Source organism: Melospiza georgiana, chromosome 5 (assembly GCF_028018845.1).
Source record: "Melospiza georgiana isolate bMelGeo1 chromosome 5, bMelGeo1.pri, whole genome shotgun sequence".
In the NCBI taxonomy this organism is placed as follows: domain Eukaryota; kingdom Metazoa; phylum Chordata; class Aves; order Passeriformes; family Passerellidae; genus Melospiza; species Melospiza georgiana.
In genome coordinates this window covers 9,242,035-9,261,173 of record NC_080434.1, presented here as the reverse complement: position 1 = coordinate 9,261,173, position 19,139 = coordinate 9,242,035, and the positions used below count along the sequence as shown (strand labels likewise).

At 35.8% G+C, this 19,139-nt stretch overlaps 1 protein-coding gene across 10 annotated transcripts in view; it reads right to left on the bottom strand.

Moving 5' to 3' along the window:
- Positions 1-1,524: 1,524 nt before the first annotated feature.
- The window catches only part of NEK1 (NIMA related kinase 1), a 44,144-nt gene continuing 26,529 nt past the window's right edge, over positions 1,525-19,139 (bottom strand). For 6 of the 10 annotated variants that reach the window (XM_058024447.1, XM_058024452.1, XM_058024453.1 and 3 more), the window contains 17 exons: positions 18,716-18,799; positions 18,110-18,193; positions 17,524-17,616; positions 16,400-16,495; positions 15,734-15,907; positions 14,192-14,260; positions 13,882-14,113; positions 12,695-12,847; positions 11,856-12,041; positions 11,155-11,275; positions 10,873-10,952; positions 9,764-9,981; positions 9,046-9,200; positions 7,985-8,196; positions 5,812-5,945; positions 5,400-5,532; positions 1,525-3,422 (listed from right to left, as the gene is read on the bottom strand). In XM_058024447.1, coding sequence (XP_057880430.1) covers positions 3,409-3,422; positions 5,400-5,532; positions 5,812-5,945; positions 7,985-8,196; positions 9,046-9,200; positions 9,764-9,981; positions 10,873-10,952; positions 11,155-11,275; positions 11,856-12,041; positions 12,695-12,847; positions 13,882-14,113; positions 14,192-14,260; positions 15,734-15,907; positions 16,400-16,495; positions 17,524-17,616; positions 18,110-18,193; positions 18,716-18,799 — 2,238 coding nt within the window. In that variant the 3' untranslated portion in view covers positions 1,525-3,408. Of the gene's footprint in view, positions 3,423-5,399; positions 5,533-5,811; positions 5,946-7,984; positions 8,197-9,045; positions 9,201-9,763; positions 9,982-10,872; positions 10,953-11,154; positions 11,276-11,855; positions 12,042-12,505; positions 12,568-12,694; positions 12,848-13,881; positions 14,114-14,191; positions 14,261-15,733; positions 15,908-16,399; positions 16,496-17,523; positions 17,617-18,109; positions 18,194-18,715; positions 18,800-19,139 lie in introns of those variants that run through there. The other 4 variants (XM_058024451.1, XM_058024456.1, XM_058024457.1 and 1 more) reach the window with 2 other exon arrangements.

Here is a 19,139-nt window from a genome sequence, read left to right as displayed (position 1 = left end):
AGTTCAAGGAGCGTTTGGACAATGCTCTCAGGTACATGGGATGTGATTGTTGGGCTCTATGATGCTCGTAGGTCCCTTCCAACTCAGGATATTCTCCTATCCTCCAGGAAAAAGAATGTAAAGATCTGTAAGCAGACAAAGAATTGTATCTATGGGTATTTTCTGAGAACGGCCTTGTACAAGAGAATAACTAAGTTGCCAATTCCCGTCCCGGCTCAGCCCGGCGGTGTCCCCCCCGCAGGACGGCCAGGGCCAGGCGGTCGCGCCTCTCCAGCCGCACGGGGCCGAGCGCTGCCCCCTGGCGGCTCCGGGCCGGCACAACACCCGCGGCTCTGCCTTCTGCCAACTCGGGCACAGTTTTGAAGCTTTAGAACAACGAGTGTTTGAATAGACATACAGCATTTATGCTCACATGAGAGCAAGAGGGGCAGTAAAAGCTGAAGTAGGAGTTACTAACAGATAATGCAGATTTCTTAAGAGCACGAAGAGCCTTGTTAGGAATGTGGTAGACTGGAACTTGATTTAAATCAGCCATTCACTTACAAGACCACAGAAAAACCTGTGCTCTGCTTTCGTTCACGTTGCCCAACCAGATATTACAAGAAGAAACTTCAGAAAAATGTGTTAACTTCAAATGTGCACTCATCAGAATTCAGCAAATTGAAGAACAAAACCCTCTTTAGGCTCTGTTCTTCAAAGGAGGTTTTAGGCAATATTTTAGGAACTCCCGGTACAGTACTGTACCTGTTCAGCTCAAACCAGCTCACTGCTGGGGGTCTTACTCCTTTCTGCTGATGGATTTCTCCTTGTTTGGTGGTTTCGGTTTTTTTAAAACTTTCCTCAACTGAACTTAAGTGTTGGCTTCAAGGGTCAAGAAGCTAGTCTGAAGACAGAGACATCAGTGTTATATAGTTCACAGAATATGTTTTGTGTGAAAAATACCATTCCCTATCTCAATTTGCTACTAGAACTACAACAGAAAATTCTTCAAGGTGAATGTCATATGCACACAAGCCAAATGCTCAACTAATTTCAGTAAATTGCATACAGACCAATTAATTATCTTGCAGCCACACCGGTCTTGATGTCATTATAGAATACATTAAATATGGATTTAACATTTCAGATGAAAGTATTTCTTTTGCTGACAAACTTATTTACTGTGTCAGTTTCAAGTTAGCTTTTGAGGGATTTCAAGGATATTCAGTCTTGAGTGGCAGGTTTGAAGATTATTCTTAAAAAGCTGCCCACTATGTACATGTATTTTTCAAATGACTAATTGATAAAAAGCTCTGTTTGCAAATCTCGCAGTCTGTAGATTATGCCATGGTTCTCACCAGAAGGAAGCCAGTACACTGCATTAGAAATGAAGACTGTCAATAATGACACTATTTCAATTTAAAAGAAGTGAACACGGCCCAGTCCTTAACTTCACAAATTAAGAGGATTCAAAACCCTAGAGGACAGAATATACCAGTTGTGCATTTTATTGTTTCCACACAGTTATTCTATATTATTTTAAATCTAAAGGTTTTGAGTCTTCCCTTCCTCCCAAAGGTGGGCAAAGTATGATTTGAAAAATCAAACCTGAAAAAGGAAAATAATTCAGTCTTTAGGGTGCATTTGCTAAAAGTCATGAGTGACGCAGCTCATGAAGATCATCTCTCTGAACAGATTATGCAGCAGTGGAAAGTGAAATGGATGAGAAACCTGGTAAGAAGTGCACTGTGGGAAGTTAAGAAAAAGGAAATAAAGGTAAGGGAATGAGAAAAGAAGCAGCATAGCCCAGAACCAACACTGTTTCCAAGAACTGATCATAGTTTCTCATCAGATAAACTAAGAGCTGTTTATCAAAGAAATAAGGATATAAATAATAATCTATTAAAGGCGATTTTTTATTCTTATTATTAATAATTTTATTCTCACTGCAGATTCCCACGATACTGCTGAACTACAGTAAGTTTGGTATCTAAAAAAATTTAACCCTTTTCAGTGGGCAAAATTTTAATAATGACACCATAAAGCAATTATACAAAAAACATATACATATTTTGACAGTTTAAACAATAAATATATATATATATACTTGTTTTTACTTTGTGGAAAAGTAAGTTTTGACAGTTTTAGATTGAGACTCGTAGCTGAAAAAAAAAGAAACCAAACCAATTTTTCTTCAATAGGGCACTTGAAAGTTTGACAGTTCATCAAATTCTTAACAAGAGACTTACTGTAATGGATAAACCAGTAAAGCTGATGCAGAGATGATGACTGGAAAACAACAGAATTCCTAATGTCTGCCCTGTATAGTACTGCTTGGACAAGGAACAAGGAAATGTGTGTCAGAAGAAACCTGGTTTTGCTTGTAGGGTGGTGGAAACCAAGCTGTACAATACAGGAGCCAGAAGAAGTGAAATATTACACAGCACTTGTGGCTGCAATGTTTCATTTTCCCCTGTGGCTGCTGGAGGAATGACCAGAACACTCAGACTTCAAGACCAAACTGCAAACCCCCTCCCCTTTTCAGTTCAACGGTGTGGTACATCATCATTGACCAGATTGCAAAATTTAAGAGAGGTAAACAACTAGGATTTTTGGGAAGGGGATAGGAAAGGGGAAGAAGAAGAAAAATAAGAAGAAAAATTTTGGAAAATACTCTAGGTCCAAATGGATTTTACAATCCCAACCCATCCCCAGACATTTAAATGATGACTTATATACCAGTTTGCCCTAATTAAGAAACACCATCAAGATATTTCAGATGTGACAGAAGCCTTCAGCTTCAAAATACAATAAAAGTGAAATGCTTGAACTAGACCACTAGATTAAGATACTATTAAAAAACCATGAAGGGTCAATAAAAACAAAGCAATTTCTTTGTGTAGGTGTAAGGAAAAGCTATTTGAAGTATGAAAGTGAATAGCTAGATGTAAGCACTTCCACAACACAGTAATGCTTCTAACTGTTCAACCATACCAGCTGTCTGGTCATATGGCAGAAATTCTGTTTTAATTATAGGTCTGAGTTTTGCATCAGAATATATACAGGTATTTCTTTCTCTGTTTCTTTTGAAATTTGAGAGGTTACAGGTTTGGGGTTTTTTTGTTTGGTTTGTTGAGGCTTTTGGGTTTTGTTTATTTTTTTTTTGTTGTTGCTGGTTGGTTGGTGTGGGTTTTTTAAAATTTTGGGCACCTAATATTTAAGGAATACGTATACAAATCCACACAAGAGAACTCTAAAGGTATCTCACTTTAAAAGGCATGTTTTTTCTCTTTTTCATACAATCAGCATTCTTTTTTGAAGTCTTGCCTCTCCTGCTCAATGTCACATTCTCCACTACAATTTGCTGTTCAGCTGTGCGGACTTGGGACACCGGTGTGTAGTGAGCACTAAGAATTTCCTGAGTCAGGCTTATTCATCATTACCTGTACAAAGCAGAAGAGAGGGAGAGACAGTGTGAAACAGAGACACACACAGACACAAGGGAAGCTAGGGTTACAAAACAATCTAGAAACCACAACTCAGTAAGCAATAACACAAGATTACACGAAGCCTGTCACCAATGAGGTGACCATGACCAAAGCTGCCTTAAAGCGCTACACACAAATATCGAAAATTGTGTCATCTTGGATTAGTGAATTTAAGATAATTGCACCTCAAGTGGCCTGCTTCAGTTAGAACAATCCTCTTAGGAAAGAGGAACAGAGATTTTTCTCCCAACATTTCTTATTTGAAGAGTATAAGACTTTGGAGACAGAAGCTCATGAAGATCATTCTGTCTGTCATTTGTCCTCTATTCACCCCTATTAGCATAGGACTTTTTAATTCAAGTGTCTGAAATGTATAGAATTACTTTTTCTTATCGTTTTTGGATGCTACCACAGATTTGTAAAATAGAGAATTAGAACTGAATCTAATAAAAATAGCCACTTGTTAATCAGCATTTTGCCAGATGAAAGTCAGTTCTTTTTAATAGGATTCACTCAGACAACAGCTTATAATTTATATGCCAACATTTCAGCACATTTTCATTTAAGTCTCTTAGTACTAGTTTTAAACTATCCTTAAAGCAGAGTAGCAAGCAAAAGAAAATGGTGACACTATAGTAACCATTTTCTTATTATTTTACATTGCCAGTCTTTTGGACACTTGAAAAATGGACTACTGCAGTTCATCTTTCCGAATCTGCCACTAAATCAAGAAATTGTGCCTGAAAAATATTTTTCAGACATTTCTCTGTCACAGTTGTCTAACACAGCATGAAAACAACATGGAAATGATTGTTCTTACCTAGCAGTTCTAGATCAGTAGAAAAAAAAAATTGGGAAAACGTAATTTGGATTAGAATTTTAAAAAAACAATTATGTTTTTCTAACTAGCTTTAAGACACCTCCCAAGTATTCACATAAAAAAAGTCATAAAAAGCTGTACCCCTACTTCACCTTGCACTACCAATGCAACACACTTGTAAAAGAATTTAAAAGATGCAGAAAGTACTTATTGGTTAACATGCATTAGAATATTTTTTTGAAAATTGAAATGCATTAAATAGTGATCATTGCACATACTTCTAAAACCAAATATGATGCTTCTGATTACTATAAAACTAATTAAAATCTTAGATTTCTTCTTTTTCTCCTCTCCAGTGAAGACTTTCACCATTAGAAATCTAAAAATACATAACTGCAGTTAAATTCCTGACATGAGAAAAATGAAAAAAACCCCAAAACCATTCCATTGCTGATGGTAGTCTGTGTGGTTTTTCCTAAGCATGACTCTGAAAGATGGAGCAACATCCATCTGCCTTGTAGCCTCTGCTAAGCTGGGCAGGGCTCCAGGGCAAAATGAATTATTTTCATGTATTACTGAGACACCAAATAAGATGGATGGTTCATACACATCAAGGTCTTCTGAAAAAAGCTAATTATAGGATAAAGAGCTCCACGAAATTTTCAGAAAAGGAGTGATGGTGCAACCTATTAAAAGTAACATTATAGAAAGCATAATACTATTTTAGCTAGAAGTTCATTAATTCTTAAGGTAAAATTGGTTTTGATTCTGCAAGTTGTGTGCTGGATTTCCTTTCCCAAGCTGTAAAACTGTTTTACAGAAATTAAATAATTATATTGTACCTTTTGTAGGCCAATTATTGTTACAGTTGACTGCACGTACAAATTCTGTTAAATCAGAGTAGTCAGCAAAGTTTGCCAGATTTTGTTGCAGGAATAAAAATAACCTTTGTGGAAAACTTTAATTAATTTAGTCAATCAATATACCAAAGCACAGACATTTTCTCAAGTCTGTGATACTATGATGTTTTAAAAGTATATTAGAACCTATATTGTATATGACCAAGGAAGAACATAAGACAAGCCATAATTGCCAGGATACATTGAGATTACCTTCTTGGTAGGCTCCGTCTGCCATTACCAGATGAAGTATTTTGGCATACAGGTGTTTGTGCTCATTTCCAAGAACAGTCTGAACTACAGTTGAACAAACATCAATATTTTCATCTTCATCTTCAAGTATAGCCTAGTGGAAAGAACAAACCATGTTGCCAAAATGAAAATGGGTATAAAATTAAGTAGTTCAAATCTATTAAATGCAATTCATGGTTAAACCAGAAGATTTTCTCTTTAATCCACTGGCCAGGCATTTTCTCTGATAAGAGTTTAGTATGCCAAAACAGATTAAAAGACTATAGAAAAAACCTTTTACTCTAGTTACACAAAGTAATTAGTTAACTGGCACAGCAAACAGTGCTAGGTGCTTGTTTCTTCAAGTATTTCCACTTGAGCTTATTCCACAAACCTTTATTTTCTCATAAACTTCAATTAATTTATCAAAGCCTATTTCCTGCTCCAGGTTATATCTCAACTCTTCTAAATGGCTGAAGATACTATCACATTCTTCACATTCGCTGGCAATCTCTCCATCACTATTATCTAGAAAGAAAAAAAACAACAGTAAAACCCCCTCAGTTCTACATTCTTCATGTTGTTTCTAAATCACTAAAACAAATATCCTTTAAAAGCAACCAAACAGGTAAGCTCAGAAGCACTGGATGATGTTGGCAGATGTTCTAACAATGTGCAAGAAAATAGGAATAGTCTCTTTCTTGAAAAAAAATCCTGAATCACAAATGGGAAGCATCCAGCTATCCCCATGAAATCCCCACTCTGACAATTAGCCATAGGGATATTCAGCCTGAAGGAAAACATGGTATGGTCTTAAAGCAGAATTTTAGTTAACAAAGTAGGTCAAGTTCCATACCACCACTCTATAAATTTCTGAGATGAAACTCATGAAGGGTTGGTGGCTGTCCCACACAAGGGAAAGGAGTTCCTTAATGAAGCAGCTGTCTTCTAGCAAAAAATGAGGACATGTATGTTACCCATCCATTGCTTTCTGCCCTGAGATGCATCTTGTTCCATGGAGCAAGTCTAAAAAACTCAATACTAATTTAGCTACAGAGTTCCTTGCTCTTTTATAAGTGCATCTCCTTTGTGTAGCAAATTAAGTATGCCAAGTGGTGCAATAACATACAGGAGAGAAATCAAAATAATTTTGCTTATAGGCTTAGAAACCTTGAAAATAGGTTTGTAATGGTAAAACGAGATAAATCTAACAAAAATAATGTTTTAAAAAATACAAGACAGAATTCTTATGTAAAATTCCATTGTAAAATGCAGGAAAAAATACTTTCTTAAATAAGCATTCAAATTTGGAGAGAACTTGTCTCCCATGGAAAAACTTCATACATTTCAGAGTATATACCACACCTTTAAATACTATTACCTGGTGGATCACAGACTTCATGAGGTAGTATTAGAACTCTACTACTTGCAATTCTTACATATGACTAGTCTAAGGTATAGTCCTGGCCAAATCACATCCTTCATTCAAGTATCAACAGTCAAATCAATAAGAAAGTAACAATAAAATAAAAAGTTGTATATGGGTTAAAAACCCATTAGGTTATTTCTAATCCTCTATTTAACATCTAGATCTTGAACAGATTTTGTCTCAAGTTCTATCTATCTGTTACCATTTTGAAGGCTGCCCTGCCTTCCTCCCTGCCCCAACAATGAAACTTGAAATTCTTATGGAATATCTAGAAGGTAGGACACTTGTATTAAACTCCAGCACTTACAACAACAGCAGAATCACATACACAGGTAGTGTTGTATGTTATCAGTGTATAACATCAGCATGCCACAAAATTAAAGACATTAACAAAGTTTATTTAACCTTGAAATAATTATTGGAATGTATTATTAGATGTTTAATTTGTTGAAAATTTTCTTCAATAAAAAGTACACAAAAGCTTTGTTTCAACCGAGTTACTGATTTTCTGCATCTTTTCATAACTATATTTCTAGCTGCACTTCATTTTCCAGCAAGAGTAAAATACTTCCATTTCCACAAGAATTTAAAATACAGAAATGAGACTTCAGGAAGTTGTGCATAGCTAATGCAAAATGCTAAAAGCAGTAATTAATTTATCTGTCTCACTTCTAGTCTGACTGCATTAATACCTAATTTTGGCTAAGGACAAGGTGAACAATTTCATGTTCCTTCTGAGTGCCTGTTCAATTACTTAACTCTAATTTAAGCTGAATCCCAGATACTCCAGTCATGTCAATTGCTACTTCTTTTTCACACTTACAGCCATGAATTATTCAAGACATACAATGCATTCTGTCTTTGATCTTCCTTGAAGCCAAGTTTTAGACAATTTAGAGAAAAAGGCCCTTACCATCACTACCCCACAAACAGCAAAGTTTTAATTTGCAACATGGAGTGTCACTTAGATGTTGACCTTAACATTCAGAAAGTCTGAATATAATCTGTTTTATTTAAACTTGTGTATAAAAATTATCAATTAGAGCTTTACTTTGTTATAAACTAAATCATTATTAACATGAATAATATTATTAACATGAATAACTAACTTATAAAACAGGTATAACAGAAATTATACCTGACTGCCATTCTTCATTAAGAGCACTTTCACTGCTGGGGTTATTTTCATCTCCTTCATCCAGCTCAGTACCATTTGTTATGCATTCCATGGCATTAGCCTTTAAAGTAGACTCCTCTTCTTCACTCAGCTCCTCACCAGGCTGCTCCCTAAGCAACTGTTCCATTGAATCCCGGAGTTCCTGCAAATCTGTGTCCGTCTCTCCAAACATACTAAAGGAATGTGATATAAAGTTTATATAATTAATACTTTGCAAGACAAGCACTGTAGAAAGAGCTCATTTCTTTTGTTAGCAGCAAATTGAAAAGCCAGTCTAGCTGGAGGGGAAAAAAAAAAAAGACACACTCCACCCTCCTCTCTCAGCTATTTGTGACCTCAGTCCAATATGACTACAGCACTGACACCTTTGGATCATGCAAAACACAGGGAATAAACAGATATCCCACAGTCTCATAAAAAGATAGTAAGTCCTCAATTCAACTTTATTAGTAAGGTAATTTCAAAATCCTTGTATTTGTGCACTATTATAGAACCCTGGCAAATATAACATTTTCAATTCAGATAAAAATGTGTCTGGAGCAAAATATAGATCTAGATCTAAGCAGACTAGATACACCAGACTATCAAAGCTGCGGGGAATAGTCAATTCTGGGGTCAGATTTTGAGGGACTTGAAGAACATTCTAATTAAACAGTGGAGGAGATAAATGAGCAAGATTCCCAGAACATAGAAAGAAATGAAATATTAAAGAAATTTTTAGTTCTAGAAGAGCAATAGCAATCAACTTTGAGTTGCTTGAGCAAAATGCAAGTTGCAGACACCAGACAGATCTTGGATAGATTTTGGGAAGGAAATTCAGATAGTTATTGTATGCAGTGTACCCCATTAGCTTCTCAATTCTCTGGAACAAGACTTAAAGTAAATGATGATGCAATACAAAATATTTAAAATCTGGGTAAAAACTCCATGCTGGTATAGTGTGTATAACAGTTAGTGTCTAACCAAAAACATTATTGAACTAAGATTCCTGTTAAAACACTTGATAAACTTGATACACTCACATGTCCTCAGAGTCAGAGGGTCCTTCTTTGGCTTGCTCATCTTCTGTATCATCTGTTTCAAGATTATGTTGATGCTGCACATCTGCTACACTGGGAACATCAACTAAACTTCTGTACAGCTTGTAAAGATCTGGGAGTGAACATGTTCTCAACATCTACAAAAGCAATAGAAAGCTTGGTTGGTAACAATATTAAAGACAGCTTGAGTTTACAAAATACTTTAAAATGAGATTTCACCATTCTTCAGGCTTCCTGCTTTACAGCCAGAAGCTGTGCTAGTAGATTGGATCCTACAGGAAAAAAATCACTTTGTTGGCAGAAATGACAAGATATCTTTGCTGCCCTGTTCAGTGATTGTTTATGATGGCAAAGTAGTGATTCTTCTAAAAGACTGCACAAAAGGAAGAAAGCAGATAGGGCAAGTTAGGAATGTCTTCATGAACTCCCTCAGTAATGTCTCAGAAAAAGAGTGGAATTCCTTCACAAACACCTGGAACATAGAATGTTGAATGGTGAAACCAGAGACTTTTACTGCTGCATGAGGCTTGCTGATATCATGAGCACAGTCCAGCTGAACTACAGGGCAGACATGGCTTGACAAATACAAATACCTGCTTGAAAAGTTGTGCCATCTTTCTGGCCTCATTCAACTTCAATAAGAAAGTAAGAATAATACTATAGAACAAAAAAGTATTTCTTTTTTGTTATTTAAACTTGCCTTTGGGTCATTTGCATCAAAAAGTCCTGTAGAAAGTCCAATCAACAATGAATTTTTGCCTTTATTTCTTGCTGGTGATATGGAACGTGAACGAGGTACAAAAGACTCTTCCTGTGAAGACTGAGCTGACAAAACTGGTGAGGCTGTTGGTACAGCTGTGGGCTGTATTACTCTCTTGAATAAGGGTTCAGCTTGCTGAGAGTCACTGGAACAAGTTTCTGATGTGGTAAAAGAAAGTCTGTTACAAATCCAACCAGATTAAAACCCCAAGATATTTAAGGAAAAGGTAACAGCTGTGAATTTACCTAATTTCTCTTATACAATTAAAGAGAAAAGTAGATAGCACTTTAAAAGTATTAAAATATTTTTGATAATTTTATTAAGTGCAATTACAATGTGAATTTTCACATTTTAACTTTTGGAGAATATACAACCCTCAGCTATAGCCTGCTCTGGTCTCAGGCCTTCTGTTTTCTCATTATCCAGTCCATGTCTGATAATGTGTCATCCATTTTCAACCATTGCTTATCACCTTATACTAGATCTCTTTGAAGTTATCTCAATATAATTTGCCCAAACAGGGTGAAAAGCCTATCTAGTTTGCTTAAGCCACCCTTAACTAGATGCAAGAGTATCACCAATGATACTTTACAGCACTGACAATGTTTTTTCTGAAGCTACCTCCCAGACCTCCAAGAACAAGCAATTCTTCTATGCAATAAAGATAAAATATTGTCATCAGCAGTCACTTAAAACATTGAGCTGCAGCTCAGTATTCATTTGAAATGTGTATAAACAAAACAACACTTCTATTAAGTAAATAATCAGATCTCATAACATCCTAAATAGTCATGTGAAAAAGCTGCAACATTCAGAAAGCTGATGTTCATCAGTATGGGCCACTGTCCTGTTGACCTATACGCAGTGTAGCTTTTTGGTAACAAACATAATACCCACAATTTGTCTTCCTAATCCAAAAGAAATTTCTCTTTTAGAAATAAGAACTGAAGAAGCAAATAAAAACTTGCTCATTTGGGGCTAATGAAGCGAGGAGAGGTGACTCAAGCACCCCACACTGCCAAGCCATGGAACATGAGATTGGCACTGACCTGCTGGAGCTTCCTTCTGTGGTTGCACCTTGTTGAGTGCTTCTTTCTCTGAAGCTGCTCCATTCATTCTATGTTGTGCCCTATTGTAACACATCACATCATGGGGAAATGCCATGTAAAAAATGGTCATTAATCTATTGAAGTCATCAAGTGCAGTAAAACCAACACAGCAACAAGCAATGAAGCTTTAGCTAAGTGAAATTTTAACTGACATGTCCAAATAAAACTCAGTTAAGGCTCAGTTGTTTGAACTGGAGAGAGAGGTCAGAAGAGAGTACTTACACATCTTCTTTCTCTTTTACCCACACTTCATTAACAGTGCTAGGGAACTCCTTATTCTCCTTACTCTGGTGCATTTTATCTTCCATTTCTTCCAGCACCTCTGCTTCCAAATCATCAGGCTCTAAAATTAATAGTCATTTACCTCATTAAAAATTAATTCCAATCAAGCAAAAAGATGGGGAAGTATACATTTTAAGATTACACTTAAATCCTTCATCTTAAATAATTTTGCAGAAACAGCAGAAGTTTTGTAATCCCAGAGCTAAAAGTTTTGGTTTTTTTATGATACCAGAAGTGTGTCTTAAAGCTCCAATGAATCATGTCTTCTAAAAACCTCAGCAACATACCCCTAGAGATCAAAAGGATGCTGATATCACAGGAGAAAAGATTCCAGCACAATTGATGGGGAAAAATAAACCAAAACCCCATCAAATTAACAACAAAAAGTTTGAAGCACTTTGGAATTCTACTTGTTCTCTGAAGTTTTCTATATGCACACAAAAATGTTTCAGGAAATCTAGTAAATACATTACTGAATCAGATTACAACACAGGCATAGAGAGCACCTGGTCCTACCTAAAATGTGTTGATAAAAACCTGCACATTAATTATGGGAAGATATAAAAGTATACAAGATCGTTACTTCATTTATTGCATTCAATAAGCAGATTTTAAGTAGAATTACTGATGAAATGAACTACCATCCAGCACAATAGCGTTGCTCTGCACCAGGGTGGGTCCAGTTCTTTGAGATTCTTCTGGTACAGTTATGACAGACTTTGTAACACCAACTGGTACTGCAGACTGAGTTCCAACAGGAGAAAAAGCCTTCTCTTCCTTGTCCTCTGATAAAGACTGATGATCTCCTTCAAGTAGTTCTGCAGTACCTAACAGAAAATGATTATATTATGTAAACAGTGTTTTACTATATTTGGATAATAAACTGCAATGTAGCTAATATGGTAGGTTGGGGATTTTTGTTTCTTTAAAGGAAAACAGAAGAAAAAATTTGCATGCTTTTAGTACAACTATATAAAGAAGAAAGCTAGAAATATTAAAATCCTAATTTCTTATGCTATGTTATCATTAGTACAAGTTTATATTGGGAATAAATGTAAGTCCTTTTGTCCTTACAAAGGACTAATTGCAGGAGTGGACCGGGCAGAAAAAATAAAATCAACTGATATGTAAGTCACATGCTGCCAACAAAGTTACAGGAAGCATCTAATGAAATATTCAGATGATGACATCCTTTCAAAAACTAGGATTGTTTCTATTAAAAGGCAAAGTTTAAGACTTTTCAGCGAAATGAAGATCCTTTCCTGTCAGCACACCCTGGTTAATTTCTTACCACTCCACTGAGTTTGAAATATTTTGGTGTCCTCCAGTATCAGCTTGTGCTTATATTCAGAACTGAGGCAACACCCAGAAGTAGAAAGCAAGAGAGAGTATAAGAATATGCTTCTATTACTTCAAAATCTTTCTCAGTAGATAAACTGTCACTACACTTGCAGTGCAGATAATTACCCACTGTGCTTACCATTTATCTCATCTTGTTCCTCAAGGATGTCAGTTTGCAGCTGCAGCTCTGCTTCTCCTAGGATCCTCAGAACTGAATCAGTTGGGCTTTTGCCCCAGACTTTCCTGTGAGGTTCACCAGTATCTAACTTAATTACTTCTCCCAGAGTTTGACCTGTTGGGACACAAACACAAATAGAAAAACTTTCCTAAATTAGAATTTTTTTATTAGTTTTCTGTATAGTAAATAATCAAACAAACAACCTCCACAAAACTTAAAACTAAAAAGGTGACAAAGCCAGAACTCATGTCATCGCACCCTAAATCAGACAGCCTACAGACTTTGCTTATCTAGTTTTTCTTCTGCCAATTCCAATCAATAACAGAGTTATTCAATATCAGTTGACATATGCAACTTAATAGCAGCAGCAGCAGCTCTTTTCAGAAATTCAGACACTCCAAAAGAAAGCAGTATGAGCAATGTTTCATTGGCACAGAATTGTCTTGAACTTTACTTGAAATGGTAAACAAGAAAGTTTCTTGTCTTGCTATCCTTTGACATTTATTTCTGTTCATTCTCCCTCCAAGGAAAACAGGATACAAAGCACCAAAGAAAATCAGAGTAAAAAGTTTCTTGATTCTAGCACTATAAAACTACTATGCAAAGATGCAAGTCTGTCACATTCTCAATGATTATTTCCTTCTACAATGTGAAACAGACTTTTAGTAAGATATAGTGAAACCAGGAAAAAGAGGTTTCAACCAAAAAAACAGAGAAGGAAAGTGGAAAATCTGGAATAACAATCTCGATTTAAGAAAGGAAAACACTAAGAAAGGCTTAACATAAGTTACAGATCTAAATTGAGAAAAACCCTCAATTGTTTCTTCACTACTGATAACACAACAACAGGATTTTCAAGTTAAATAAGAATCTTTCATATATTTTAAATACTTTTTTATTAGTTAAGTAACTGTTTGTTGTTGAAATTATGAAATTATTTATTGAATCTCCAGGAGGCTTTTAACTACTCAGTCTGTGCCTCATTCCTTATTTAAGGGAATACATAACCACCCACTTTTTAGAAGTGCATGACCTGTAACTGATAACAAGATGATAATAATAAAGAGTAGCTGGTTTATAAAAACACACACTACACATGGCAAACTGATTTAGTAATAGCATGGTGACAAAAAAACCCAACAACTTACACTCTGCTCCAGAGAAAGAATCTTCCATTGACAGCTGAGCTAGAGGAACGACCAACTCAGAGGCCCCAGATTCCCATTTTTTGCGATCTCCCAGAAGTGGCTGGTCACCTTGCTGCTCCTTACCATCTTCAGATCCAGCTGATTCAGAGGTATTTTTACTCTCATTTTTTCCTTTCTCATCTTCTTGAGCTTTAAGATTTTGATTTAATCTTCTCAGAATTTCTCTCTTGTTCTGAAAGGACCAACATATGCATTAAAATAGTGCCTTTCTTGAAAGCATACCTAAATGACACTATATAATTTGACATACTTGTACTGCAACATCTGGCTTTTTCAATTCCTCCTCAGACTCCTGGACAGCAGTTATTACATGTTCATCCTTTAAGTCCCAGAAGCATGAAATAGAAAGTAGAAGAACATGTCAGAAAAAAACTATCTTGAGAATAGTAATAGACATAATAAAACCTTTCCAATGTCAACTGCAGGTAGACTGAAACAGAATGCCTGATTATTCTGTTTTATTCTATCCCAAAGACACAATTTCAAGGGCACCTTCCATCTTTGAACCAATCACTATCTAAAAGTGATGAGCAAGTGAATCACTCAATTTAAACAGACAAATGAGATTTTAGAGAATGAAACATGTAGAGATAAAGCCAGATACGACCTCTACAGCAAGATAACACCGAATTCCTATGCTACAGATGAGTAATTCTACAAGAGAACCAAAAAAGTGGCAAGCACAGAGTCAAGGATAATTTATTAAGATAAAACAGAAGGGAAAAGAGACAAATTTAGTGGTATGTAAATAAGCAAACTACATACTGAAGGCAAAATGTAGAATTTATAATCTGTGTACAAGGCTTGTATTCTCCAACTCAAATTGCTCTGTGTGCTATTTTTTAGTCTGTTATAGTCACTGTCTTGCATTACTGTGAGACAAACTGTCCATGTGGAAAAAATATGCTTTATAAAAAAAAAATTATCTAAGTATTTGTCCAAAATATGATTTATTTTTCCAGCTATCATCTGACATCTTTCAGGGTATAACATTTTATATTTCACACACATTCTTTAGTGTAAGTCTCACTCTATTCCCACAGCTACAGCCCTCAGGGTTGAATTCAGTATGAAGTACCACACTACACTGAAATTTACAAAGAGCTTAGGCAAATGTACAAAAGCTAGCATTCAAATCAACATCGATTGTGTTAAAAATTTAAATTGTACAAGGTTACACTCACGAGCTCAGGTTCACAATTGTAACATAAAGCAGTTGAGGTAAACATGTAAGTTTTTACAATATCACGACCGAGAACATGCAGAATAGAAATTAGGATATTCTTTCAGACAACAAGAAGAGACAGCACTAACAGATTCAAGAATCTTAGGCTTTGTCTTCTCTGTAATATTCAGCACTTTCAAGCTCACTGAAAACAATCAATCATTAATATAAAATAGTCCTATCATTCAAAATTTATCTGCTCACTTCCACCAAGTAACCAACTCATTAACTCCTCTCTTCAAGGGGCTGATGAAAACGCTGGAAGTTGATGTCTTGTTCAACTGAACAAAACTGCCCTGATCAAAATGGAAGCTGCCACCTAGGGCTCATCATAAGCTATTCTGCTCAGAACATGAATTTCAGTTTCAGCATACAGGTGTGTTTCAACAGCTTTCAAACTTTGGTTTCTTTTTATATTTTTTTAAAATTTCTTTTCCCTAATTAGAAGCAACAAACATCCTTAACATTTTTTTTCTAGCTAACCTATACATTTTCTCTAAACATTCTCGTTCCAGTCAGTACTTATTGCCTTTCCATTCATTTTACCCTGTTTGCAAAAGTACCTACCACACCCACTTCCTTCAAAGCAGAAGTCATGGAGATGACAGGTACACCAGGCTTCACTGGAAGTTGTGGCTTAGGAAGAGCTGCTCCAGATTCTTGTAGTCCATTCATAGGACTATGTTCTGTAGCTTCCATATGAAAAGGCACATTAGGATTCTTTACCCCTTTTGCAATCAGCTGTACAGATGCAATTAAAAAAAGTTAAATCAAAAAATGTACTTCAGGACTTTACACATTAAACACAATATTATCAATTAGGCTCATGTAATCCTTACAAAAGGACAATAATGCCACACATTCATACAAAGGACAACTGCCCATGGCATGCCAGTTTGTCAGCTTCACATCCTGCTTTTTCTACTCACAATATTACTAGTTGGACTTGTTCCATAGCACACACAAGTAAAAGAAAATAAAATAAGTTTTGGTCATTAACAGACAATTAATAAAATAATTGGGGTGATCCTAATGATTCTTAGGTAGGATGTTCAGAAGTCTCCCTGCAAGCATACTTAAGATTAGGCTTCTAATTAGGGAATTCTGACTGACACAGGATACTCTCTCCAATTTCAGAACTACTTGTCCTGAAAAATCACAGTATAGGATTTTATTTATACAAAGATATGGCCCTACATACTATGACTGCATGTAACAGATTTATTTTCTTACATGTTCTTCCCAGGCTCTTTTCTCTCTTTCATATGCTTCCTTTCTCTTTCGCTCCAACTGCTCCTTCAGAACTGCTGCACGAGCATTTGCTTGAGCCTACAGTAAACAAGCAAAAAAAGATCAACTTGAAATCATCAGCAGCCTATTTCATGGAACATTTTAAGAAGGAATATTCTTGGATTACTCATCTCCTTTTCTCTCACTACTGTATAGACTATGAAAGGAGGACTCCACTGACAAAATCACCACACATGTATAATAACTGATGATCTATGTTGAAATAATGGCAACTCCTCAAAATTTAATTGCAGTTCTTGATTTGCATGGTCCTATTTTTAGTATACATTGTAATCTTAAACAGACTAATGTAAAATTAGAAACTCTACTTAAAATTATCTTTGAAGACAAACGCATTAATCAAAAAATATTAAATATTATGTTTAAATTTTACCAACTTACTCATAAACAAAAAGCTTCACTTGCTGTTTCACCTCAAGTTTTCAGGTTAGGCATAGGGTTAGCTCGTTTTTACACTGTACTTTGCAGATGGTGGAGGGAACTTCATAGAATAGATAAGAGCAATAGTTGCTATCTGTAGTATTGTGAACTAGTTAATGATTTTAAATCACCACAAGGAATAAAGTTCTAATTAAACACGGTATTTCTATGAAATGTGTTTGTTTTAAATGTAATTCATCACAGGGTTATATAACTCACATTCCAATCCACACATAATCCATGTCAGCCCATTTAAGGAGTTTGGCCTTCCTTTATTCTTTAACTAAAAGAAAGGTGTTGTCTAAGGTATATCTCCCTTACTCCTTCAGTCTCAAAATGCTGTTTTAGTTATACCAAATTGCCATTAGGACAAAAGCTACCCTAGAGAGAATTCTCGAAGACTGGGATACAGAAGATCCTAGCAAGGATGTCTCAGCATGTTTTAAAATTACCAAGATAAAGCAGCTGAACACAGTTATTTGCTCTATACAGTTAAACTCACCCCATTCCCCTTGCAGTGGACATATGAACAAACTATTGATAGCATAATGAAATATAAGAAAATTCATGAGATATAAAACATATTTGACAACAGTAACTTCCATCTCCCCCCACTCCACGCTTACCTTTTGTGTTTCTATCTTCTTGCGCTTCAGGTCTGCTTCCTCACTAGAGTCCTGTCCATCAGAACTGGCAGCTTCACTCTGCAAAGTGAAAGTCTTCATGGAATTATCATCAGTGCATGTATTTAAATACGGAGTGATATGAGTGCCTACTCAGAATATTTCAACCGACTATATGACTAACATGGGTCAGTTTCACTAACTCCTTGCTTAAATGCAATATTTACTTGAACAGAGCTTCGTCTCTGAGATCAGTGGGGGTTTTATTTGTTTGGCTTTTCAGGGAGGATTGGTTTTAAAAGATGTAAGCTTTAGTAAGTCAGGAAAAAAGGAATGTGCCTCTTGTTGCAAGGAAAGTAGCCTACAATGCTGGGCTCTCACCTGCCACCCCTCATCACTGCTCCATGTTCTGCAGGTGAGGATACAAGAAAGGTTTGATGCTCTAGAATTCCAGGTTTTTTTCACAATATATACTGTCTAAAATATATGTCTATATAAAGCTGCCTAAAACAGAAGTCTTCCCCCAGGGGTAAAAGAACATACCCCACACTCAACTTCCATAAGTACTGAGTATTATTTCTAAACCAACCTTATCTCCACGAAGTTTTGCTCTAATCTGCTGACGTTCATTAAAGTTTTGTAGCCGGATCTGTCTCAGTCTTGCCAAATATTCCTAACACAAAGAAATGAAACAAGTTTCAGCTCTATGGAAACTCTCTCCAGTAAGGTTAACTTAAAATATATCAGATACCACAAAGAAATAAAATGAGTGAACCACCCCCCAACATTATTGTTATCACTCCACCAGCATATACTAATCTCCAGAAAAATTCTCATGTAATTAAAATGTACGTTTATCAGTATTAATTATAACCACATTTTACATTACTGAAAGCTAGGAAAGGTTGCATTTATCTCAACAGGATTAGGATATAGCTATACTTATGTGTATCAAATTCAAGAGCCACTCTGAGAAAGACTGATGTAAGCAACTACTATTTTGATTATTTTAAAAACAAATACAATTAAATGCACCCAAACTTTAGCACATTAACAGTCAATTATTTCCTAAAAATTAAAAAAGTCCTTTAATTTTGTTACACAGATGGAACCATGCAGGGAAACTGGGCACAGTTAAGGTCAAAATAGTGCTATTTTTGTGATGAGCAAAGTGGCAAACATGCAGCAAGCATACCTCTTCCTCCTTGTTTCTGGATTTCCTTCCTCTTGCAGAAATGGACCTGCCTCCATAGGTATCTGCCAGGTTTTGCAGTGTACCCTGTTTGCCATTTAATGGTATCAAATTTAAGGTGGCTGGGGCAGTAAAATTATCTGCTTTATCCAATAACGGTTCACTTACAAGAAACCAAATCCATCAAAGATCTGCAGATGTTCTGAAGTTAACCAATAAACCTTTTTCACTTACATGAAACATATGACAGCAGTAACTAAAAATTCTGAGCAGTCAAAGAGAGAAATAAGAGCTCTAAGAATATAGTTGCTGTTTCCCTTCAATTCTGATTTTCTCATAGAAACTTTAGGTTAGAAAACCTAAATTGTGATGGGTATGAGTTTTCTACATCTGGATTATATAAAAATGGTAGCACAGGGTTGAGATT